The sequence below is a fragment of the Oncorhynchus masou genome, unplaced genomic scaffold, assembly GCF_036934945.1.
Source record: "Oncorhynchus masou masou isolate Uvic2021 unplaced genomic scaffold, UVic_Omas_1.1 unplaced_scaffold_2228, whole genome shotgun sequence".
Classification (NCBI taxonomy): Eukaryota; Metazoa; Chordata; class Actinopteri; order Salmoniformes; family Salmonidae; genus Oncorhynchus; species Oncorhynchus masou.
Window position 1 is genome coordinate 20 of NW_027008702.1, and position 26,952 is coordinate 26,971.

General features: G+C 47.8%; 1 protein-coding gene across 1 annotated transcript; it reads right to left on the bottom strand.

The window, feature by feature from the left end:
* Positions 1-14,268: 14,268 nt before the first annotated feature.
* On the bottom strand, positions 14,269-23,332 carry LOC135533117 (extracellular calcium-sensing receptor-like). Its single transcript, XM_064960527.1, has 11 exons — positions 23,103-23,332; positions 22,702-22,993; positions 22,285-22,527; positions 22,091-22,186; positions 21,607-21,922; positions 21,351-21,523; positions 20,966-21,196; positions 20,591-20,714; positions 20,303-20,496; positions 19,907-20,185; positions 14,269-14,702 (listed from the first exon to the last, which is right to left on the bottom strand). The coding sequence occupies exons 1-11, from the start codon at positions 23,330-23,332 to the stop codon at positions 14,274-14,276; spliced, it is 2,607 nt and encodes an 868-aa protein (XP_064816599.1). The 3' UTR covers positions 14,269-14,273.
* Positions 23,333-26,952: the final 3,620 nt, after the last annotated feature.

Below are 26,952 nucleotides of genomic sequence, written 5' to 3' on the forward strand. Positions count from 1 at the left end.
AATGAGAAAACAGGAATGGCATAGATCCTCTTCCGACGTTGTCAATGGCACAATAGACTACCCGCAGAGAGGGCGACAAATGAAACATAAAGTCCCTCTGATGAATAGCTAGAGAGTCCCCGTCTTAGCAGCAGAGGAGAATAGCTGGGTAGTGGCGACAGGCTGCAGGTCGCTCTGGGTCGGTGCGGGTCACAGAGGAACGGTGGTATCTGATCACACGTAGCATCAGATGAACTGGACACAGTGCAAACGAAAGACAGTTAGAAGTGTACAGGATGCACCTGCCAGGCAGACTCTAACAGGATAGGACAAGGAGGAAGCAAACGAGACAATAGCTTGCTTCTGGCATGAGAAACACAAACGAGAATCTGACACCGAAAGTAGCAGGAACAGAGAGAGAAATAGAGACCTAATCAGAGGGAAAAAAGGGAACAGGTGGGGAAAGGGTGAACGAGGTAGTTAGGGGAGATGAGGAACAGCTGGAGAAGGAGAGAAAGAGAAGGTAACCTAATAAGACCAGCAGAGAGAGGCAGAGTGAAGAGAAAGGACAGGAACAGACATAATAAGACATGACAGTACCCCCCCCCCCCACTCACCGAGCGCCTCCTGGTGCACTCGAGGAGGAAACCTGGCGGCAACGGAGGAAATCATCGATCAGCGAACGGTCCAGCACGTCCCGAGAGGGAACCCAACTCCTCTCCTCAGGACCGTACCCCTCCCAATCCACTAGGTACTGATTACCACGGCCCCGAGGGCGCATGTCCAAAATCTTACGGACCCTGTAGATAGGTGCGCCCTCGACAAGGATGGGGGGAGGGACGAGCGGGGGCGCGAAGAACGGGCTTAACACAGGAGACATGGAAGACCGGGTGGACGCGACGGAGATATTGCGGGAGAAGAAGTCGCACTGCGACAGGATTAATGACTTGAGAAATACGGAACGGACCAATGAACCGCGGGGTCAACTTGCGAGAAGCTGTCTTAAGGGGAAGGTTCTGAGTAGAGAGCCATACTCTCTGACCGCAACAATATCTAGGACTCTTGGTTCTACGCTTATTAGCGGCTCTCACAGTCTGCGCCCTATAACGGCAAAGTGCCGACCTGACCCCCTTCCAGGTGCGCTCACAACGCTGGACAAAAGCCTGAGCGGAGGGGACGCAGGACTCGGCGAGCTTCAATGAGAACAGCGGAGGTTGGTACCCGAGGCTACTCTGAAAAGGAGGTAGACCGGTCGCAGACGAAGGAAGCGAGTTGTGGGCGTACTCTACCCAGGGGAGCTGTTCTGACCAAGACGCAGGGTTACGAAAAGAAAGACTGCGTAAGATGCGACCAACAGTCTGATTGGCCCGTTCGGCTTGACCGTTAGACTGGGGATGGAAGCCGGACGAGAGACTGACGGAAGCCCCAATCAAACGGCAAAACTCCCTCCAAAATTGAGACGTGAACTGCGGGCCTCTGTCCGAAACGACGTCTGACGGAAGGCCATGAATTCGGAAAACATTCTCGATGATGATCTGAGCCGTCTCCTTAGCAGAAGGGAGCTTAGCGACAGGAATAAAATGAGCCGCCTTAGAGAATCTATCGACAACCGTAAGAATAACTGTCTTCCCCGCTGACGAAGGCAGTCCGGTGATAAAATCTAAGGCGATGTGAGACCACGGTCGAGAGGGAATGGGAAGCGGTCTGAGACGGCCGGCAGGAGGAGAGTTTCCGGATTTAGTCTGCGCGCAGCCCGAACAAGCAGCGACAAATCGACGCGTGTCACGTTCCCGAGTGGGCCACCAGAAACGCTGGCGAATGGAAGCGAGCGTACCCCGAACGCCGGGGTGGCCGGCTAACTTGGCAGAGTGGGCCCACTGAAGAACGGCCAGACGAGTAGGAACGGGAACGAACAGAAGGTTCCTAGGACAAGCTCGCGGCGACGGAGTGTGAGTGAGTGCTTGCTTTACCTGCCTCTCAATTCCCCAGACAGTCAACCCGACAACACGCCCCTCAGGGAGAATCCCCTCGGGGTCGGTGGAGACTTCAGAAGAACTGAAGAGACGAGATAAAGCATCAGGCTTGGTGTTCTTTGAGCCCGGACGATAAGAAATAACGAACTTGAAACGAGCGAAAAACAGAGCCCGACGAGCCTGACGCGCATTAAGTCGTTTGGCTGAACGGATGTACTCAAGGTTCCTATGGTCAGTCCAAACAACAAAAGGAACGGTCGCCCCCTCCAACCACTGTCGCCATTCGCCTAGGGCTAAGCGGAAGGCGAGCAGTTCGCGATTACCAACATCATAGTTACGTTCCGACGGCGATAAGCGATGAGAAAAAAACGCGCAAGGGTGGACCTTGCCGTCAGAGAGGGAGCGCTGAGAAAGAATGGCTCCCACGCCCACCTCTGACGCGTCAACCTCAACAACGAACTGTCTAGAGATGTCAGGTGTAACAAGAATAGGTGCGGATGTAAAACGATTCTTGAGAAGATCAAAAGCTCCCTGGGCGGAAACGGACCACTTAAAGCACGTCTTGACAGAAGTAAGGGCTGTGAGGGGAGCTGCCACCTGACCGAAATTACGGATGAAACGACGATAGAAATTCGCGAAGCCAAGAAAGCGCTGCAGCTCGACGCGTGACTTAGGAACGGGCCAATCAATGACAGCCTGGACCTTAGCGGGATCCATCTTAATGCCCTCAGCGGAAATAACGGAACCGAGAAAAGGGACAGAGGAGGCATGAAAAGTGCACTTCTCAGCCTTCACATAAAGACAGTTCTCTAAAAGGCGCTGGAGGACGCGTCGAACGTGCTGAACATGAATCGGGAGAGACGGTGAAAAAATCAGGATATCGTCCATGTAAACGAAAACAAAAATGTTCAGCATGTCTCTCAGGACGTCGTTAACTAGTGCCTGAAAGACAGCTGGAGCGTTAACGAGGCCGAAAGGAAGAACCCGGTATTCAAAGTGCCCTAACGGAGTGTTAAACGCCGTCTTCCACTCGTCCCCCTCCCTGATGCGCACGAGATGGTAGGCGTTACGAAGGTCCAATTTGGTGAAAAACCTGGCTCCCTGCAGGATCTCGAAGGCTGAAGACATAAGAGGAAGTGGATAACGATTCTTAACTGTTATGTCATTCAGCCCTCGATAATCCACGCAGGGGCGCAGGGACCCGTCCTTCTTCTGAACAAAAAAAAACCCTGCTCCGGCGGGAGAGAAGGAGGAGACTATGGTACCGGCGTCGAGCGATACAGACAAATAATCCTCGAGAGCCTTACGTTCGGGAGCCGACAGAGAGTATAGTCTACCCCGGGGGGGAGTAGTTCCCGGAAGGAGATCAATACTATAGTCATACGACCGGTGTGGAGGAAGAGAAGTGGCCTTGGAACGACTGAACACCGTGCGCAGATCGTGATACTCCTCCGGCACCCCTGTCAAATCACCAGGCTCCTCCTGTGAAGAAGAGACAGAGGAAACAGGAGGGATAGCAGACATTAAACAGGTCACATGACAAGAGACGTTCCAGGATAGGATAGTATTACTAGACCAATTAATAGAAGGGTTATGGCGAACTAGCCAGGGATGGCCCAAAACAACAGGTGTAAAAGGTGAACGAAAAATTAAAAAAGAAATGGTTTCGCTATGATTACCAGAGACAGTGAGGGTTAAAGGCAGCGTTTCACGCTGAATCTTGGGGAGAGAACTACCATCTAAAGCGAACAAGGCCGTGGGATCCCTTAACTGTCTGAGAGGAATGTCATGTTCCCGAGCCCAGGTCTCGTCCATAAAACAGCCCTCCGCCCCAGAGTCTATCAAGGCACTGCAGGAAGCAGATGAACCGGTCCAGCGGAGATGGACCGGAAAGGTAGTGCAGGATCTTGAAGGAGAGACCTGAGTAGTTGCGCTCACCAGTAGCCCTCTTCTTACTGATGAGCTCTGGCTTTTACTGGGCATGAAGTGACAAAATGACCAGCGGAGCCGCAGTAGAGACAGAGGCGGTTGGTGATTCTCCGTTCCTTCTCCTTAGCCGAGATGCGGATACCCCCCAGCTGCATAGGCTCAGAACCCGAGCCGGCGGAGGAGGGTGGCAGTGATGCGGCAGGTGGCAGTGATGCGGAGAGGGGGGCAACGGAGAACGCGAGCTCCTTTCCACGAGCTCGGCGACGAAGATCAAACCGTCGCTCTATGCGAATAGCGAGTGCTATTAAGGAGTCCATGCTGGAAGGAACCTCCCGGGAGAGAATCTCGTCCTTAACCTCGGCGAGGAGACCCTCCAGAAAACGAGCGAGCAAAGCCGGCTCGTTCCAGTCACTAGAGGCAGCGAGAGTGCGAAACTCAATAGAATAATCCGTTATGGATCGATTCCCTTGACATAGGGAAGACAGGACCCTGGAAGCCTCTCCCCCAAAAACAGAACGGTCAAAAACCCGTATCATCTCCTCCTTAAAGTCCCGATACTGGTTAATACACTCAGCCCTCGCCTCCCAGATTGCCGTGCCCCACTCACGCGCCCGTCCGGTAAGGAGAGAAATGACGTAGGCGATGCGAGCTGTGCTCCTGGAGTAAGTGTTGGGCTGGAGAGAAAACACCACGTCACACTGAGTGAGGAATGAGCGGCATTCAGTGGGCTCCCCAGAGTAACACGGCGGGTTATTGATTCTGGGCTCCGGAGACTCGGAAACCCTGGAAGTGGGCGGTGGATCGAGGTGGAGATGGTGAATCTGTCTTGTGAGGTCGGAGACTTGGGCGGCCAGGGTCTCAACGGCATGTCGAGCAGCAGACAATTCCTCCTCGTGTCTGCCTAGCATCGCTCCCTGGATCTCGACGGCGGAGTGAAAAGGATCCGGAGTCGCTGGGTCCATTTTTGGTCAGATTCTTCTGTTATACACTTGAGTGAAGACCCAAAAGCGGTTTAACAGAAACAGAGTTCTTTAATGAGAAAACAGGAATGGCATAGATCCTCTTCCGACGTTGTCAATGGCACAATAGACTACCCGCAGAGAGGGCGACAAATGAAACATAAAGTCCCTCTGATGAATAGCTAGAGAGTCCCCGTCTTAGCAGCAGAGGAGAATAGCTGGGTAGCGGCGACAGGCTGCAGGTCGCTCTGGGTCGGTGCGGGTCACAGAGGAACGGTGGTACCTGATCACACGTAGCATCAGATGAACTGGACACAGTGCAAACGAAAGACAGTTAGAAGTGTACAGGATGCACCTGCCAGGCAGACTCCGACAGGATAGGACAAGGAGGAAGCAAACGAGACGATAGCTTGCTTCTGGCATGAGAAACACAAACGAGAATCTGACACCGAAAGTAGCAGGAACAGAGAGAGAAATAGAGACCTAATCAGAGGGAATAAAGGGAACAGGTGGGGAAAGGGTGAACGAGGTAGTTAGGGGAGATGGGGAACAGCTGGAGAAGGAGAGAAAGAGAAGGTAACCTAATAAGACCAGCAGAGAGAGACAGAGTGAAGAGAAAGGACAGGAACAGACATAATAAGACATGACAGTATGTAAACTAGTTTTAATGACTCCAACCTCAGTGTATGTAAACTAGTTTTAATGACTCCAACCTCAGTGTATGTAAACTTCCGACTTCAACTGTATGCGTGTCTTGTTGACGTATCTAGCTATAAGTTAAACCTGATCAATCAAATGGATAGGTGTAAGCAATTATGGTCATTCCATATGCTCTTAACTTCGAGCAATCCCAGATCCGGGATTCTATTTATAGCCCCAAGCTCATTAGCATAACGCAACGTTAACTATTCATGAAAATCGCAAATTAAAATTGAAAAAAGTTAATTAAAAAGATGCTCGACTATGCATATAGCTTTCGAAAGAAAACACTCTGACGTGTCCAGAACTGCAAAGATATTTTCTGTGCGTGCCCTAGAACGTGAGCTTCAGGCAAAACCAAGATGAGACGGCATCCAGGAAATGAGCAGGATTTTTGAGGCTCTGTTTTCCATTGTCTCCTTATATGGCTGTGAATGCGAGAGGAGTAAGTCTGCCCTTTCTGTCGTTTCCCCAAGGTGTCTGCAGCATTGTGACGTATTTGTAGGCATATCATTGGAAGATTGACCATAAGAGACCACATTTACCAGGTGTCGGCCCGGTGTCCTGCGCCGAAATTGGTGCGCAAAAGTCAGCTGCAAGTATTTTTCCATGGAATTTATAGAAGAATGCAGGCTTCCACGAACGATATATCAATGAAGAGATATGTGAAAAAACACCTTGAGGATTGATTCCAAACAACGTTTGCCATGTTTCGGTCGATATTATGGAGTTAATTTGGAAAAAGTTTGACGTTGTAGGTGACTGAATTTTCGGTTCGTTTCGGTAGCCAAATGTGATGTACAAAACGGAGCGATTTCTCCTACACACAGACGCTTTCAGGAAACACTGCGCATTTGGTATGTAACTGAGAGTCTCCTCATTGAAAACATCCGAAGCTCTTCAAAGTTAAATGATTTTATTTATTTGGTTATCTGGTTTTTGTGAAAATGTTGCGTGCTAAATGCTACTCAAAATGCTAAACTAGCTTAGCATACTCTTACACAAATTAGTCAATTGCTATGGTTCAAAAGCATATTTTGAAAATCTGAGATGACAGTGTTGTTAAGAAAAGGCTAAGCTTGAGAGCAGGCGCATTATTTTCATTTTATTTGCGATTTTCAGAAATCGTTAACGTTGCGTTATGCTAATGAGCCTGAGGCTTTAGTCACGATCCCGGATCCGGGATGGGGAGATTCAAGAGGTTTTAACTGGGTGTCTTTGCTTGACAGACACAGAGAGAATGAGGGGGTAGAAAGTGAGAAAGATGAGATGAAAGTGAGAGTGAGAGAGGTGTGAAGAGAGTGGAAGACAGAGAGAGATTAATGGGGAGATAGAAACAGAGTGGAAGACAGAGAGAGATTACTGGGGAGAGAGAAACAGAGAATGGAAGACAGAGAGAGATTAATGGGGAGAGAGAAACAGAGAGAGAAAGACAGAGAGAGATTAACAAGTGGAACAACCTTTTGTTTATCAATCACATTCTTTTCTATCTTCGTCCAGTGTATGTGTTACGGGTCTGGTCCCGGGCATTTATTCCAGGTACTCCTCGCTCTTTTGTTTGGGTTTCAACCCTGTGTTTTGTATCCGTGTTTGTTTCGGTCTTTGTCCCCGTACCTTTACATGGCACACTGTAATTTGGGTCCATAAAACCCCTGTTACACATTACTACACCTGTCTCCCGTTACTTATACCAGCGTGACAAAAGTTTATGTATTGTAATCTTAAATATTGGCAGATTGGTTTTCACAGCTGTTTCACAAGGTGTTCATTATTGTAAGTTCTAAGGTATCCTTTGAGGTTCCACATTGTTCATTGTTGTATCCCATGACCTACAATAGATACATATTCAACCACAAGGGTTTACTAATGAGCCATGCAAAAAATATATATATATATATATATATTTATAATAGAGGACTACTGAAATGATATTATTTCAGTGTAAATAGAAATATAAACATGACAGCCAGACAAGCCAGTGTATGAATCAAATGAATTTCCATATGAATGGAGTGTAAATTAACAGACGTTGTGATCTGTAAGGTATGTAACTTTAATGTGTCGAGCAGATAACATGTTTTCTTTGCTATTTCTGAAACGTAGCATCGTTTAAGATGTGGTTTTCATGTTGTTGTCATGTTAACAAGTCACACAAAAGTAGTTTAAAGTAATGCTTTTATTTTATTAGCAAAACAAAACTTGTTCAATAAACAGCCAAAATGTCATGGATATCAGCTTTGTTTGCATAGTCGGGTGAAAAGAATGCAATTAGGCTGTAAAAATGACCTCCAAAATGTTCATCATTAGGCCATCACACCTTTGATATAGCAACGGACGTTAACAGTTTATCGAATCCTATTGGTGACACGGGGAGGGGGAACATTTTTTGGCTGTGGGACATTATATGGCATGGCAGGGATCATTTCCTTTAATAAAAGAAGTGAATCCCCCTCTCTGCGGGGCCCCATATCCTTCCATAACAGGACCACTCCTCTGCGGGGCCCCATATCCTTCCATAACTGGAGGCCCTCCCCCCTCTCTCTGCGGGGCCCCATATCCTTCCATAACAGGACCACTCCTCTGCAGGGCCCCATATCCTTCCATAACTGGAGGCCCTCCCCCCACTCTCTGCGGGGCCCCATATCCTTCCATAACAGGACCACTCCTCTGCGGGGCCCCATATCCTTCCATAACTGGAGGCCCTCCCCCCTCTCTCTGTGGGGCCCCATATCCTTCCATAACAGGACCACTCCTCTGCGGGGCCCCATATCCTTCCATAACTGGAGGCCCTCCCCCCTCTCTCTGCAAGGCCCCATATCCTTCCATAACAGGACCACTCCTCTGCGAGGCCCCATATCCTTCCCATAACAGGACCACTCCACTGCGAGGCCCCATATCCTTTCATAACAGGACCACTCCTCTGCGAGGCCCCATAACCTTCCATAACAGGACCACCCCTCTACGGAGCCCCATATCCTTCCATAACAGGACCACTCCTCTGCGAGGCCCTATATCCTTCCATAAATGGAGGCCTTCCCCCCTCTCTCTGCGGGGCCCCATATCCTTCCATAACAGGACCACTCCTCTGCGAGGCCCCATATCCTTCCATAACAGGACCACTCCTCTGCGAGGCCCTATATCCTTCCATAAATGGAGGCCCTCCCCCCTCTCTCTGCGGGGCCCCATATCCTTCCATAACAGAACCACTCCTCTGCGAGGCCCCATATCCTTCCATAACAGGACCACCCCTCTGCGGAGCCCCATATCCTTCCATAACAGGACCACTCCTCTGCGGGGCCCCATATCCTTCCATAACAGGACCACTCCTCTGCGAGGCCCCATATCCTTCCATAACAGGACCACTCCTCTGCGAGGCCCCATATCCTTCCATAACAGGACCACTCCTCTGCGAGGCCCCATATCCTTCCATAACAGGACCACTCCTCTGCGAGGCTCCATATCCTTCCATAAATGGAGGCCCTCCCCCCTCTCTCTGCGGGGCCCCATATCCTTCCATAACAGGACCACTCCTCTGTGAGGCCCCATATCCTTCCATAACAGGACCACTCCTCTGCGAGGCCCCATATCCTTCAATAGCTGGAGGGAGCTCCAGAAGAGGAAAGTAGAATGATCGAATGACAGCCACAGCAGAGAGCACTGATACTCTGGCCCCGCTCATTGCTCTGGTCCCTCTCATCACTCTGGTCCCTCTCATCACTCTGGTCCCTCTCATCACTCTGGTCCCTCTCATCACTCTGGCCCCACTCATTGCTCTGGCCTCTCTCATCACTCTGGCCTCTCTCATCACTCTGTCCCCTCTCATCACTCTGGCCCCGCTCATTGCTCTGGCCTCTCTCATCACTCTGGCCTCTCTCATCACTCTGGCCCCTATCATCACTCTGGCCCCGCTCATTGCTCTGGCCTCTCTCATCACTCTGGTCCCTCTCATCACTCTGGCCTCTCTCATCACTCTGGTCCCTCTCATCACTCTGGCCCCTCTCAGCACTCTGGCCCCTCTCAGCACTCTGGTCCAACTCATCACTCTGGTCCCTCTCATCACTCTGGCCCCTCTCATCACTCTGGTCCCTCTCATCACTCTGGTCCCTCTCATCACTCTGGTCCCTCTCATCAGTCTGGTCCCTCTCATCACTCTGGTCCCTCTCATCACTCTGGTCCCTCTCATCACTCTGGCCCCTCTCATCACTCTGGTCCCTCTCATCACTCTGGTCCCTCTCATCACTCTGGCCCCTCTCATCACTCTGGCCTCTCTCATCACTTTGGCCCCTCTCATCACTCTGGTCCCTCTCATCACTCTGGTCCCTCTCATCACTCTGGTCCCTCTCATCACTCTGGTCCCTCTCATCACTCTAGTCCCTCTCATCACTCTGGCCCCTCTCATCACTCTGGTCCCTCTCATCACTCTGGTCCCTCTCATCACCCTGGCCCCTCTCATCACTCTGGCCCCTCTCATCACTCTTGCCCCTCTCATCACTCTGGCCCCTCTCATCACTCTGGCCCCTCTCATCACTCTGGTCTCTCTCATCACTCTGGTCCCTCTCATCTGTCTGGCCCCTCTCATCACTCTGGCCCCTCTCATCGCTCTGGCCTCTCTCATCACTCTGGCCCCTCTCATCACTCTGGCCTCTCTCATCACTCTGGCCCCTCTCATCACTCTGGCCTCTCTCATCACTCTGGCCCCTCTCATCACTCTGGCCCCTCTCATCACTCTGGTCCCTCTCATCGCTCTGGCCTCTCTCATCACTCTGGCCCCTCTCATCACACTGGCCCCTCTCATCACTCTGGCCCCTCTCATCACTCTGGTCCCTCTCATCGCTCTGGCCTCTCTCATCACTCTGGCCCCTCCCATCACTCTGGCCTCTCTCATCACTCTGGCCCCTCTCATCACTCTGGCCCCTCTCATCTGTCTGGCCCCTCTCATCACTCTGGCCCCTCTCATCGCTCTGGCCTCTCTCATCACTCTGGCCCCTCTCATCACTCTGGCCTCTCTCATCACTCTGGCCCCTCTCATCACTCTGGTCCCTCTCATCTGTCTGGCCCCTCTCATCACTCTGGTCCCTCTCATCTGTCTGGCCCCTCTCATCACTCTGGCCCCTCTCATCGCTCTGGCCTCTCTCATCACTCTGGCCCCTCTCATCACTCTGGCCTCTCTCATCACTCTGGCCCCTCTCATCACTCTGGCCCCTCTCATCACTCTGGCCCCTCTCATCACTCTGGCCTCTCTCATCACTCTGGCCCCTCTCATCACTCTGGCCTCTCTCATAACTCTGGCCCCTCTCATCACTCTGGCCTCTCTCATCACTCTGGCCCCTCTCATCACTCTGGCCCCTCTCATCACTCTGGTCCCTCTCATCGCTCTGGCCTCTCTCATCACTCTGGCCCCTCTCATCACACTGGTCCCTCTCATCACTCTGGCCCCTCTCATCACTCTGGCCCCTCTCATCACACTGGTCCCTCTCATCACTCTGGCCCCTCTCATCACTCTGGTCCCTCTCATCGCTCTGGCCTCTCTCATCACTCTGGCCCCTCTCATCACTCTGGCCCCTCTCATCACTCTGGTCCCTCTCATCACTCTGGCCTCTCTCATCACTCTGGCCTCTCTCATCACTCTGGTCCCTCTCATCACCCTGGCCCCTCTCATCACTCTGGTCCCTCTCATCACTCTGGCCCCTCTCATCACTCTGGTCCCTCTCATCGCTCTGGCCTCTCTCATCACTCTGGTCCCTCTCATCACTCTGGCCCCTCTCATCACTCTGGTCCCTCTCATCGCTCTGGCCTCTCTCATCACTCTGGCCTCTCTCATCACCCTGGCCCCTCTCATCACTCTGGTCCCTCACATCACCCTGGCCCCTCCCATCACTCTGGCCTCTCTCATCACTCTGGTCCCTCACATCACCCTGGCCCCTCCCATCACTCTGGCCTCTCTCATCACTCTGGCCCCTCTCATCACTCTGGCCCCTCACATCACCCTGGTCCCTCTCATCACTCTGGTCCCTCACATCACCCTGGCCCCTCCCATCACTCTGGCCCCTCACATCACCCTGGTCCCTCTCATCACTCTGGTCCCTCACATCACCCTGGCCCCTCCCATCACTCTGGTCCCTCACATCACCCTGGCCCCTCCCATCACTCTGGTCCCTCCCATCACCCTGGCCCCTCCCATCACTCTGGCCTGTGTTATCCTGGAGGACTACAGGCTGTACAGCCAGGATCTAGGACGCAGCCAGAAGCTGATTTCTGACAAAACAGTGAAAGAGGAGGAGAATGAAAGTTTGTGGACCTGCAGTGAAAGAGCACATTTAATTAGGAAAGCTGTCAAACACTACAAAGATCTGAGAGATGTGTAAGAGGACAAGCTGAGAGAGGATCAATGTAAAAATGATGGATCTTTCATTAAAATAACTGACTCTGAGGAGGGACAAAAGCAGTCTCCTATGGTAGATAACGGACTCTGAGGTGGGACAACAGCAGTCCCCTGTGGTAGATAACGGACTCTGAGGAGGGACAACAGCAGTCTCCTGTGGTAGATGACTGACTCTGAGGTGGGACAACAGCAGTCCCCTGTGGTAGATAACGGACTCTGAGGAGGGACAACAGCAGTCCCCTGTGATAGATAACGGACTCTGAGGAGGGACAACAGCAGTCCCCTGTGGTAGATAACTGACTCTGAGGAGGGACAACAGCAGTCCCCTGTGGTAGATGACTGACTCTGAGGAGGGACAACATCAGTCTCCTGTGGTAGATAACGGACTCTGAGGAGGGACAACAGCTGTCTCCTGTGGTCAATAGATATCTGTTTCTTGGTGGTTTCTAATTGGACATCATGTGTTTCTTGGTGGTTTCTAATTGGACATCTGAGGAGGGACATTGGTCTCCTGTGGTTTCTAATTGGACATCATGTGTTTCTTGGTGGTTTCTAATTGGACATCATGGTACATCATGTTTCTTGGTGGTTTCTAATTGGACATCATGTGTTTCTAATTGGACAGCATGGTTTGGTGGTTTCTATTTGGACATCATGTGTTTCTTGTGTCTAATTGGACATCTGTTTGGTGGTTTCTAATTGGACATCATGTGTTTCTTGGTGGTTTCTAATTGGACATCATGTGTTTCTTGGTGGTTTCTATTTGGACATATGTGTTTCTTGGTGGTTTCTAATTGGACATCATGTGTTTCTGGTGGTTTCTAATTGGACATCATGTGTTTCTGGTGGTTTCTAATTGGACATCATGGTTTCTGGTGGTTTCTAATTGGACATCATGTGTTTCTGGTGGTAGATTGGACATCATGTGTTTCTGGTTTCTAATTGGACATCATGTGTTTCTTGGTGGTTTCTAATTGGACATCATGTGTTTCTTGGTGGTTTCTAATTGGACATCATGTGTTTCTTGGTGGTTTCTAATTGGACATCATGTGTTTCTTGGTGGTTTCTAATTGGACATCATGTGTTTCTTTGGTTTCTAATTGGTTTCTATTTGGACATCATGTGTTTCTTGGTGGTTTCTAATTGGACATCATGTGTTTCTTGGTGGTTTCTATTTGGACATCGTGTGTTTCTTGGTGGTTTCTCATTGGACATCATGTGTTTCTTGGTGGTTTCTAATTGGACATCATGTGTTTCTTGGTGGTTTCTATTTGGACATTATGTGTTTCTTGGTGGTTTCTAATTGGACATCGTGTGTTTCTTGGTGGTTTCTAATTGGACATCTAATTGGACATCATGTGTTTCTTGGTGGTTTCTAATTGGACATCATGTGTTTCTTGGTGGTTTCTAATTGGACATCATGTGTTTCTTGGTGTGGACATCATGTGTTTCTTGGTGGTTTCTATTTGGACATCATGTGTTTCTTGGTGGTTTCTAATTGGACATCATGTGTTTCTTGGTGGTTTCTAATTGGACATCATGTGTTTCTTGGTGGTTTCTAATTGGACATCATGTGTTTCTTGGTGGTTTCTAATTGGACATCATGTGTTTCTTGGTGGTTTCTAATTGGACATCATGTGTTTCTTGGTGGTTTCTAATTGGACATCATGGTGTTTCTTGGTGGTTTCTGGTTTGGACATCATGTGTTTCTTGGTGGTTTCTAATTGGACATCATGTGTTTCTTGGTGGTTTCTAATTGGACATCATGTGTTTCTTGGTGGTTTCTAATTGGACATCATGTGTTTCTTGGTGGTTTCTAATTGGACATCATGTGTTTCTTGGTGGTTTCTAATTGGACATCATGTGTTTCTTGGTGGTTTCTAATTGGACAGCATGTGTTTCTTGGTGGTTTCTAATTGGACATCATGTGTTTCTTGGTGGTTTCTAATTGGACATCATGTGTTTCTTGGTGGTTTCTAATTGGACATCATATGTTTTTGGTGGTTTCTAATTGGACATCATGTGTTTCTTGGTGTTTTCTATTTGGACATCATGTGTTTCTTGGTGGTTTCTAATTGGACATCATGTGTTTCTTGGTGGTTTCTATTTGGACATCATGTGTTTCTTGGTGGTTTCTAATTGGACATCATGTGTTTCATTGTGTGGTTTCTAATTGGACATCATGTGTTTCTGGTGGTGGTTTCTATTTGGACATCATGTGTTTCTTGGTGGTTTCTATTTGGACATCATGTGTTTCTTGGTGGTTTCTAATTGGACATCATGTGTTTCTAATTGGACATCATGTGTTTCTTGGTGGTTTCTAATTGGACATCATGTGTTTCTTGGTGGTTTCTATTTGGACATCATGTGTTTCTTGGTGTTTCTCTCTGGTCTCAGAAGGATGATGTAACACTTTGGAGCAAACAGACAGAACAGCAGCCCAAAGCTGGAGGCCAGGATGGCAAAGATCTCTACAGCTACTGTGTACTTCCCAGGAGAGCTGACGTAGGCAGGGATGAAGGAAATCCACACGGCACAGAAGATCAGCATGCTGAAGGTGATGAACTTGGCCTCGTTGAAGTTGTCTGGGAGTTTCCTGGCCAGGAAGGCTAAAAGGAGACAGATGGAGGCCAGCAGGCCGATGTAGCCCAGCACCAGAGAGAAGCCGATCACAGAACCCACCTCACACTCCAGGACGACCCTCGGCCCACGACCCTCTCTTCCTCCCCTCTCAGCCGGTTGGGGTGGAGCTAAGGCCAGCCACAGCACACAGATCAGCACCTGTGGAAGGAAATGGAGGTGGAAGGAAAACGCAAGCACAGTTACCATAATAACAAATGATATGTTCAGTAACCACGTTTCCATCCACAGTTTTTATGTGAGTAAAGTTATGCCGCGTATAAAAAAAATTACAACAGCTGTGATGGAAACAGGAAGTTTCAGTAAAATATTGGATATTGGATATTGGATATTTTTGTGTTGAGAAATTAATGTTGGAGGAAACACCTTGATGCGCTTAAACGGATCTATTCACCGTCATTATCAAAGAGTCACTCAATGAGTGTGGTCCTCCATGCAGTACATTAGGCTATAGATGAAATAAGTTATGATGAACTTCACAGGGTGGTGAAAGTGCACGGTATGAGCTTGACGCTCCTTTCCAATAAATGTTGAGGGTCTTCTTCTGGTGACATGATGATTGATGCATTTAACAAATAAAAATATGATTTTCCATAATAATCTCATCATGTAGACCACCCTGCCCACACAGCCTACCAGCACTGTATCTGGCACAGCCTACCAGCACTGTATCTGGCATGTGCCCCACACAGACCACCCTGCCCACACAGCCTACCAGCACTGTATCTGGCATGTAGACCACCCTGCCCACACAGCCTACCAGCACTGCACAGCCTACCAGCACTGTATCTGGCATGTAGACCAGACCACCCCCACACATCCTACCAGCACTGTATCTGGCATGTAGACCACCCTGCCCACACAGCCTACCACACCTGCCCACCAGCCCACACATCCTACCAGCACTGTATCTGGCATGTAGACCACCCTGCCCACACATCCTACCAGCACTGTATCTGGCATGTAGACCACCCTACCCACACAGCCTACCAGCACTGTATCTGGGAGCTGTTGGCTAGGGTTCACGTACCAAGACTAAAGTGGGCACATTGCTATGTAACTCAACAGTTTGGGAAAAAACTCTCAGTAGAGTGGAAAATGCATGGAAACACTTTGAACATTCAACTTTTATTCGGTACATGAAATTTAAACAAACAAGTACATGTTCTGTGCACTACGTCATCTCCCACTAATTTTTATCCTCTACAAGTCTGTTTGGTGAAAACGCCACTGGTGGGAAAATTTGCATATTTACTCCTGCATTATACTAACGTTCTTTTTGTTCCATTGACTCGTTGGAAGAGGATTTTGCAGATCTTTGAATATTCGCATGAAAATCTGTCTGTTTTCTGTTAAAACCGCTTTTGGGTCTTCACTCCATAACAAAAATAACATGATCTGATTGGATGGAAACCTAGTTTATGAAGGTGATATGTGGTTGTCTCACCTAGATGTCTGTAAGCTCTGGATAAGAGCGTCTACTACTGTAAATAACTAACATGAAGATCTGTCCATTGGATGGAAACCTAGCAACTGAAGGAAATAATTAAAGATCCAATGAAGCCGTTTAAAAAGAAACATATCAAATATTTTCTGGGGAACATTTAGGTGTGATTGTTTTCAATTAAAAGGTCAAAAAAATATGTAAAAAAAATGGCTTCTTAGCAAAGAGCAATTTATCATACAAGAATGTAGCTAGGACTGTCTGGGAGTGGTCTGAGTGGGAAGGGTAAAACTGAAAATTAGCTGTTGTTGGCATAGAGATTTGGAACTCTCTATCTTTATGGCCTTGCAAAGTTGACGTCCTCGCCCCGAGTGGAAATCTAAAGGAATCCCCATTAAAATCCATCTGTTTAAGCTAGATGTTTTATTTCACAGGCTGCATCACAATCCACAGCATCCGCCCAATGGTGGCCATCCACATCTGCAGTGGAAGGTGGCCGAGCTACAGTGGTGATTGCCAGATCGTGAGACACCCTGATAATGACGAAAATGTCTGTAGCATCACAGGACTCGTCTGAGTGTGGGGGACTCGTTTAGTTCACAGGACTCGTTTAGTTCACAGGACTCGTTTAGTTCACAAATCCAAACTCACGAGGCGCGGGCAAGTCCAGGTGAAGGTTCAGAAGAAAAGTTCAAAAAGTTATATTACAGTTCATAGAAACATGTCAAACGACGTATGGAATCAATCTTCAGGATGTTTTTAACATAAATCTTCAATAATGTTCCAACCGGAGAATTCCTTTATCTTCAGAAATGCAATGGAATGCAGGTCGTTCTCACAGGCGCACGATCAGCTCAAGGCCTTCTGCCAGACCTCTGGTTGAAACAGCTCTCATTCTCTCCCCCTTCATAGTAGAAGCCTGAAACAACGTTCTAAAGATGGTTGACATCTAGTGGAAGCCTTAGGAACTGCAATATGCCCCCATAGACACTGTATATTCGATAGGCAATGAGTTGAACAACTACAAACATCAGATTTCCCACTTCCTGTTTGGATTTTTCTCAGGTTTTCGCCTGCCATATGAGTTCTGTTATACTCACATTCAAAGTTTTAGAAATGTCAGAGTGTTTTCCATCCAAATCTACTAATACTATGCATATTTTAACTTCTGGGCCTAAGTAGCAGGCAGTTTGCTCTGGGCATGCTTTTCATCCGAACGTGAAAATGCTGCACCCTATCCCAAACAGGTTTTAAAAACAGAAGCCGGACTGCAACATTCTAGTAGCCTGGCTAGGACTGTAGAATGGGTCTGTACACTTTCCCTCCGCTGCGCGCTGTAAACCTGACAAACGAAAGCATTGCAATTGAAGTTGAGTTCGCTGATGTGAGCGAATCAAGCTATAGTTTCATAAAGTAGATGACGCGCTTGTGTGTCCTATTCGGTCCGCGGGCCTTGTGTTTGACACGTACGCTAATCTATTAGCCACGTTATGACTGACTTGTGGTCATTGCCCTTGCTAGTTTGATTGTATTGACATTCCCAGCCTTAGTTACAGTTATGTAAAAAATATGTTTTGTAAAAAATATTGAATCATTGAAACTGAAACAGTGCATCCTGAATGGAGGCAGTAAACAATGTACCAGGCCAGCTGTGATTTACAACCTGATAGCAATATGTGTGGACTACAAGGAAATGTATTGTTGAATTAAATGAATCATGCACTGAACTGCATCTGTCTATTCTGCCCACAATGCCTTACATTATGTAATGGAATTTTTTTGTAAAATAGAACCTAAAGCCTCTTGATACTCCCCATCCCGGATCCGGATTCGTGAATACAGCCTCAGGCTCATTAGCATAACGCAACGTTAACGATTTCTGAAAATGAAATGAAATGAAAATAATATGCCTGCTCTCAAGCTTAGCCTTTTCTTAACAACACTGTCATCTCAGATTTTCAAAATATGCTTTTGAACCATAGCAAATCAAGCATTTGTGTAAGAGTATTGCAAGCTAGCTTAGCATTTTGCGTAGCATTTAGCATGCAACATTTTCACAAAAACCAGATAACCAAATAAATAAAATAATTTACCTTTGAAGAGCTTCAGATGTTTTCAATGAGGAGACTCTCAGTTACATAGCAAATGTTCAGTTTTTCCTGAAAGAATCTTTGTGTACGAGAAATCGCTCCGTTTTGTACATCACATTTGGCTACCGAAACGAACCGAAAATTCAGTCACCAAAACGTCAAACTTTTTCAGAATTAACTCCATAATATCGACCGAAACATGGCAAACGTTGTTTAGAATCAATCCTCAAGGTGTTTTTTCACATATCTCTTCATTGATATGCCGTTCGTGGAAGCCTGCTTTCCCCTCAGAATCCCATGGAAAAATACCAGCAGCTGAAAATGACGCACCAATTTCGACGGAGGACACCGGGCGGACACCTGGAAAATGTAGTCTCTTATGGTCAATCTTCCAATGATATGCCTACAAATACGTCACAATGCTGCAGACACCTTGGGGAAACGATAGATAGGGCAGGCTCATTCCTCTCGCATTCACAGCCATATAAGGAGACAATGGAAAACAGAGCCTCAAAAATCCTGCTCACTTCCTGGTTGCCGTTTCATCTTGGTTTTGCCTGTAGCTCCCGTTCTAGGGCACCCACAGACAATATCTTTGCAGTTCTGGAAAATTCAGAGTTTTTTCTTTCCAAAGCTATAAATTATATGCATAGTCGAGCATGTTTTTGTGACAAAATATCTTGTTTAAAACGGGAACGTTTTTCATCCAAAAATGAAATTGCGCCCCCAGAGTTTCAAGAGGCTAAGATGGTTTTGAAGCATAAACTGGGAATTTGACATTTGTGACTGATATGATTGTCTGTGTGTTTCATATCTGCGAAGTAGTTAAAACACAGTCAGGTCCTCTGGCACCGAAGACGTGGATGTCGATTAAGTCAGCCCCCCGCACCTCTCTGATTCAGAGGGGGTTGGGTTAAATGCGGAAGACACATTTCAGCTGAAGGCATTCCGTTATACAGCTGACTAGGTATCCCCCTTTCCCGTTCCCTTTCAAGGATGAACTAATTCACCATCTGGTGATGTCACCAGGCAGGCCAAAACTCCATCCTACCAACACAGACTGGAATTTCACACTTCTTTTCAAACAACACTTACACTCAGTGGTGTAAAGTACTTAAAATACTTTAAAGTACTACTCAAGTAGTGATTTGGAGTGTACTTTACTTTACTATTTATATTTAATTCACTATATTGCTAAGGAAAATAATGTACTTTTTACATTTTCCCTGACACCCAAAATGACTCATTACATTTTGACAGGAAAAAGGTCAAATTGACCCACACATCAAGAGAACATCCTTGGTGATCCCTACTGCCTCTGATCTAGTGGACTCACTAAACACAAATGCTTCGTTTGTAAATGATGTCTGAGTGTTGGAGTGTGCCGCTGGCAAACCATCAATAAAACATGGTTTACAAATTGTGCCGTCTGGTTTACTTAATATAAGGAAATGTCAATTATTTATACTTTTACTTTAAGTACATTTGATCAATTCAAGTTACTTTTGCTAATTTAGTATATTTAAAACCAAATACTTTTAGACTTTTACTAAAGTATTATTTTACTGGGTGACTTTCACTTTTACTTGAGTCGTTTTCTATTAAGGTATCTTTACTTTTACTCAAGTATGACGAGTGGGTTCTTTTTCCACCATTTCCTATACTAAAAGGGCATTATCATTATTCACACACTTTCATAGTATCATTCCAAACTCATAGTGTGGAAATATATATAAAACAAAGGAAAATGAAGATTTGACTGCACTGGGCATTTCAATTCCCATAGAATAGAGTAAAAAACAGATGTTAACCTGGATGAGTGTGCAGAGTGAGATACCCATCCTCTGCTGGGTGGGACTGAAGTATCTCATCAGGTTCTCTCCAGGAAGAGTGGCCCTGAAGGCCACCAGCACCACCACAGTCCTGCTGAGCAGACAGGAGATGCAGAAAACAAAGCTTATACCAAACAGGGTGTGTCTGAGCATGCATGTCCACGGGTTTGGCTGACCAATGAAAACCAGAGCACACAGGAAGCAGAGCTTGAGCGACAGAAGGAGCAGGAAGCTGAGCTCAGAGTTGTTGGCTTTCACCTGGAACGAGACAGAGAAAGATAATTTAGACAATGACATGTCAAAAATCCCATCCTTATATGACACAATCTCATCTCTGTCCAGTACCTCTATATATGATCATATGATTTAACTCACCAGGGCCGTGTGACGGTGGTAGAGGAAGGTGGCCAGGGCACCGGCTGTGAGTGTTGCCCCGGAAACTGAGATGACAGACAGAATGATGCCCATGGTGTCGCTATAGGAGAGGAAGTCCACCAGCTGGGGGATGCAGGCCGTACGATCAGGGTTGGACCAAAACCGCTCTGGACACCCAATACACTCAACTGACCCTGATAAAGAAGGAAGAAGAATGAGGAGTCCAAATCAGGACCAATCAGGATGGAGGAAATATATTAATTGGAATCAGAACCGTTGATAGACTACCTGTTGTGTTGCTGATCTCTCCCTCAGCACAGGACAGACAGTCAAAGCAGCACACAGGCTTCCCCTTCTGTACCGCATGCCTGGTACCAGGGGGACAGTCAGCACTGCATACAGACACAAGGACCTACCAGAAGGGGGAGAGGACAAATGTATCATCATCATCATCATCATCATCATTTTCATCATTGCAATTGTCGTCATCATCATCATAATCATTGCTATTAATATCATCATTACCACACACACACACACACACACACACACACACACACACACACACACACACACACACACACACACACACACACACACACACACACACACACACACACACACACAGACACACACACACACACCAAACTGAACAGTTCTCACCTCATCTCCGCTGCCCCCACCCCACACCACTTTATCCATGTCGATGTCAATCTGGCCGCCCGATCCCTCAGAGGACAGAAAATTTCCGACCTGGACAAACTCTGCCGTCCCCTCGGGGGTCACATGCCAGTTGATGATGTCATAAGAGGCAGGCGGATCACCATTCATGTCGAAGTGGAAAGATTCCCCCACAGGAGTACTGAAGTTCACTCCCCTCAGATAATGAACAATCTCAAAGAGAAAAGGGCATTGGAACAGGATTAAGAGTTAGAACCAGTTGTGGCTTTTGTTCTTTAGTATTCAAACCTTACAAAGTGTTTCACTGTATCCTGACTGGAAATATTAGTATTCTTAACTTGAAAACAGATCAACATGTTATTCTCACCTGGCTGGGCTGAAGCTTCCTGATATCAGGGCACTGTCCACCATTAAAGACTCCGTCCCCTGGTCGACAGGCCATCATATCCTGTATGGCGTAGGCGATGGCGTACACAGCCTTGTACACATTATAGCTGGCTCTCAGCTGAGACACGTCAGCATACTGGCTCTCCCCCTCACCTAGGATGGACACTTTATTTTACTGAGATAACATTGGGAATCTGGACAAACAAACTGAGATTTAGGTGTAAACTCTCCCTCACCTATGACCTCTGACCCAGTACACTGTCGCCTGGATGACTGGGTCATGCTGAGTTCAACCTCCAGAGAACACCCAAACATCTCTTCCCACATTAACTTCAGGAAGGGGTCAGACTTCTGGTAGTTCCCATCTGGATGGAGGCGTGTTAGGAACGTCCCCAAGCCGGGAATATCAGCTTTCTTCAGGGCAAAACCAATGGTCCCGGCAAGAGAGGGCAGATTTTCAGGGGAGGAGAGAGTGGAGTCAGTGACCCAGGCTTCTGAGGCAATCCACTGCTTATCTGTAATGTTCTGACGGACAACCTCTTCCATCAGGGCCTGGAGAATGAAATTGTTGAAAAGATCAAGATAGTCAAGATGAAATGCATGATTATCAATATGGAAATTATTGTGTCTGTAAAGGGCATCAAGACACGGTAAGACACAAGGACACTGCTACAGCTGTGTTACAAATCATTAACAATACTCTGACTGGTAACTGCTCACATGTGCATCCTTTGTGATAGCAAATGTCACCACCACTCTCGCAGTCGATCCTCTGATGGTGTCCACGATGTACCTGATACGTCTCTGAGATCCTACCTACGGTGATGACCATCAGTGAGATTAGACTAGAAGAGAGGGGAAGTCAGTGTAAAATAGAGAGTGTACATTGTCAGATCATCAGGGTGAGGTCGTACCTTGGGGATGACCTCAGAGTAGGCGACACATACCCCAGATCCCTGGAGCTCTTGGAGAAGCACCTGAACCCCAAACTTGCCATAGTCATCATCCCCTGACACCAGTCCCACCCACACCCAGCCCATCTGACGCAGCAGCCTGGCCATGCCCCGAGCCTGGAAGGCATCGCTGGGTACCGTACGGAAGAATGAGGGGTACCTCCAGTTGTCACTCAAACACGCACAACTGGCAAAGTAACTCACCTGGGAGAGAAGAGAGTGAGAGACAGAGAGAGTCAGAGAGAATTTGAATTTAAAAAAGAGACAGAGATGGTAAATAAATGCTAGATAGATTAATCTAGATTAATATTGAAATGTATTGTGTAAGAGAGTCATCATCTCATCCTAACTCAGTCAGTAATCCAACCCCTGCCTCACCATGGGTAAATCAAACGGCCCGAGGGTCTGTGCCACCACGATGGAAGCTGAGGAGCGGGCATCCCCGATGATGACGGGAACCTCAGGGGTAGTGCCACATTCTGTGCCCACCACAGAGGCCTCCTGGCCAGTCACTATGGCTAGGGCCGCCCCCAGGGTGGTGCCCTCTGACAGGCATGTGTCAGCAGCCAGGAACCCCAGGGTGAGGTTAGGCAGGAGGGCTGGGTCACGGTTAATCTCCTCCACAGCAAAGATCATAGTCTGGAGCCAGCGGTAAGCACGCTGGTAGAAACTGACAGACGGAAGAAAGGAAGAAACAGAGAGATAGGAGGTAACTGAATACACATTACCTTCAGGTGAAAACACAATGACAAAAAGATGTTATCACACAAGCTGCATACATTGTACAGGTAGAATTTCCCTCAATGCTCCTGAACTCCTGCTCTGGCGGAGGGGCTTCCACATGGATGGGGAACAGGCCCCCAATGACCACATCTCCTGCCCGATAAACACTGCCTGAGACAGGCTTAGCTATCAGCCGACAAGCCCCCTCTCCACCTCCATCCAGACCCCAGACACACCCAGGGACATGGAGACAGTAGAGCAGCCACAGCCAGCCCCTGAGGCTCATCACCTGGAGAGAGACAAGGTCGAAGACTGGGTGAGTTCCGTCACCTGTTGGAGAGAGACCAAACCAAGACCTTGTGGACAGAACACTCTGTAGACAGAAAGACATGAACAAAAGTGATATCAATGAAGATAATCACCATTCAACACAGACACCTGTTGTTTCAGAGTAACCAGACATGTGAAACAACAATGATAGACACACAACACCCTGTTCTACCTCTGCCCTACCTGGCAACAGTAAACCTTATCCTGGTGAGACAGACAGACAGACAAAAAGAGTGAGAGAGAGAGGATGAGTGTCTGTCAGTCTGGCATCTCCGTTAGAGTGTGAGAGTGAAAGAGGGAGAGGAAGAGGAGAGAAGGGGAGCTGCTGATATAGGGAGAAATGAGCCCACGGCTAAAAAACAAGCACACAGCCACCAGGGGGTGCTTGTAGGGAGGACGGGGCAGGAGGGGGTTGATTGGGACTTGTTATTGGAGGATAACTTGGGGAGCAGGTAATTGGGGGTAATTGGAGAAAGCCTGTGAGGGTGATGTTATTGAAGGTAATGTGTAGTACAGGAGATACAGTATCTGTTCTTCAACAACAACTGATGGATCCATTCAGACAGATATTACATCATACTGTACTATAAATTACTTTATTAATTGTGTCTAAATTGATTGGCGAGATGGGTAGAGAGAGAGAGAGAGAGAGAGAGAGAGATAGAGAGAGAGTAGATAGAGATTTATAGAGAGGAAGAGAGAGAGAGAAAGAAAGACAGAGACAGAGGGAGGGAGGGAGGAGGGGGAGGGAGGGAGGGAGGGAGGGAGGGAGGGAGGGAGGGAGGGTAGATAGAGATGAATAGAGGAAGAGAGAGAGAGTGAGATAGAGGAGTGAGAGAGAGAGAGAGAGAGAGAGAGAAAGAAAGGAAATAAAGACAGAGACAGAGAGACAGAGAGGGAGGGAGGGAGGGAGGGAGGGAGGGAGGGAGGGAGGGAGGGAGGGAGGGAGGGAGGGAGGGAGGGAGGGAGGGAGGGAGGGAGGGAGGGAGGGAGATATATTCTTCCTCTAAACTCTGTGTTCTCTGAGCTGTACCATTGACAGCAGGTTTTTGTGGGATATAATTGCATGTAATTAAAGAGTGGCTGTGACAATGAAGTTAATCACTTTAATTGTGCTGATGACGTCGGTATTAGTGTGTGTGTACCGAATGTGTATGTGTGTTTGTGTTTGTGTGTGTGTCCTGGTGCCAAAGAGCCAGAGCCCCTCAGTCCAGGGGCGCCAGAGACCCTCAGTCCAGGGGCGCCAGAGACCCTCAGTCCAGAGGCACCAGAGCTCCTCTGTCCAGCGCTGCCGGAGTCTCCAGTCTGCCCAGCGCCACCTGAGCCGCCCGTCTGCCCAGCTCCACCTGAGCCGCCCGTCTGCCCAGCTCCATCTGAGCCGCCCGTCTGCCCAGCTCCATCTGAGCCGCCTGTCTGCCCAGCTCCATCTGAGCCGCCCGTCTGCCCAGCGCCGCCTGAGCTGCCCGTCTGCCCAGCTCCACCTGAGCCGCCCGCCAGTCAGGATCTGCCAGAGCCGCCCGCCAGCAAGGAGCTGCCAGAGCCATCAGCCAGCCAGGAGTTGCCAGAGCCGTCAGCCAGTCAGGAGCTGCCAGAGCCATCAACCAGCCTGAGCTGCCTCTCAGTCCTGAGCTACCACTGAGTCCTGAGCTACCACTCAGTCTTGAGCTACCCCTCAGTCCTGAGTTACCCCTTAAGTCCAGAGGTGTCCCTCAGTCCTGTGGGCCTGTTGTTTAAGATTCCCAGGTGAGGGTCGGCGGGAAGGGTCGCGTTCCTAGGAGACCACAGAGGCGGACTAAGACTATGGTGGAGTGGGGTCCACGTCCAGCACCAGAGCCCCCACCGCGGACAGATGCCCACCCAGACCCTCCCCTATAGATTCAGGTTTTGCGACCGGAGTCCGCACCTTGGGAGGGGGGTACTGTCACGTTCTGACCCTAGTATTTGTGTTATTTGTTTGTTTGAATTGGTCAGGATGTGAGTTGGGTGGGCAGTCTATGTTTTGTGTTTCTCGGTTGGTTTTCTGTGTTCGGCCTAATATGGTTCTCAATCAGAGGCAGGTGTCGTTAGTGTCTCTGATTGAGAATCATACTTAGGTTGCCTGGGTTTCACTGTTGTTTTGTGAGTGATTGTTTCCGTGTCTGTGTTTTACACCACATGGTACTGTTTTCGGTTTCAGTTAGTCACGTTACGTTTATTGTTTTTGTATGGGAGTGTTCAGTTTATGTGTTTAAATAAACAACCATGGACACTTACCACGCCGCATATTGGTCCTCTGATCCTTCTCGCCTCTCCTCTTCAGACGAAGAGGAGGAAAACCATTACAAACCATTACAATTGTATTATTGACTGTATGTTTTGTTTATTCCATGTGTAACTCTGTGTTATTGTATGTGTTGAATTGCTACGCTTTATCTTGGCCAGGTCGCAGTTGCAAATGAGAACTTGTTCTCAACTTGACAACCTGGTTAAATAAAAGTGAAAAATAATAGTAATACAAATACAAAAATATTAAGCATGTTCTAAATTCTCAGTGCTATCTATTAAGCATGTTCTAAATTATCATGCTACATGTTAAGCATGTTCTAAAATCTCCGTGCTATCTATTAAGTATGTTCTAAATTCTCAGTGCTATCTATTAAGCATGTTCTAAATTATCATGCTACATGTTAAGCATATTCTAAAATCTCAGTGCTATCTATTAAGTATGTTCTAAATTCTCATGCTATCAATTAAGAACAGATTAGAACAATTAAGCACCAGGAGCAGATATAGCCTTTGGTTCACTCCAGACCTGACTGCCCTTGACCAGCACAAAAACATCCTGTGGCAGACTGCATTAGCATTGAATAGTCCCCATGATATGCAACTTTTCAGGGAAGTTAGGAACCAACATACACAGGCAGTTAGGAAAGCAAAGGCTAGCTTTTTCAAACAGAAATTTGCATCCTGTAGCACAAACTCCAAAAAGTTCTGGGACACTGTAAAGCCCATGAAGAATAAGAGAGACTCCTCCCAGCTGCCCACTGCACTCAGGCTAGGAAACACTGTCATCACCGATAAATCCACGATAATTTAGAATTTCAATAAGTGTTTTTCTACGGCTGGCCATGTTTTCCACCTGGCTACCCCTACCCCAGTCAACAGCTCTGCACCCCCCCCCCCCCCACAACAACTTGCCCAAGCCTCCCCCATTTCTCCTTCACCCAAATCCAGATAGCTGATGTTCTGAAGAGCAGCAAAATCTAGACTCCTACAAATCAGCAGGGCTCAACCATCTGGACCCTCTGCAAACCCTATTACTAACCCGTTCAACCGATCTTTCGTAACATCTGAAATCCCCAAAGATTGGAAATCTGCCGCGGTCATCCCCCTCTTCAAAGTGGGAGACCCTCTAGACACAAACTGTTTCAGACCTATATCTATCTTACCCTGCCTTTCTAAGGTCTTCAAAAGCCAAGTTAACAAACAGATCACAGACCATTTCGAATCTCACCGTACCTTCTCCGCTATGAAATCTGGTTTCCGAGCTGGTCATGGTTGCACTTCAGACAGGCTCAAGGTCCTAAACGATATCAT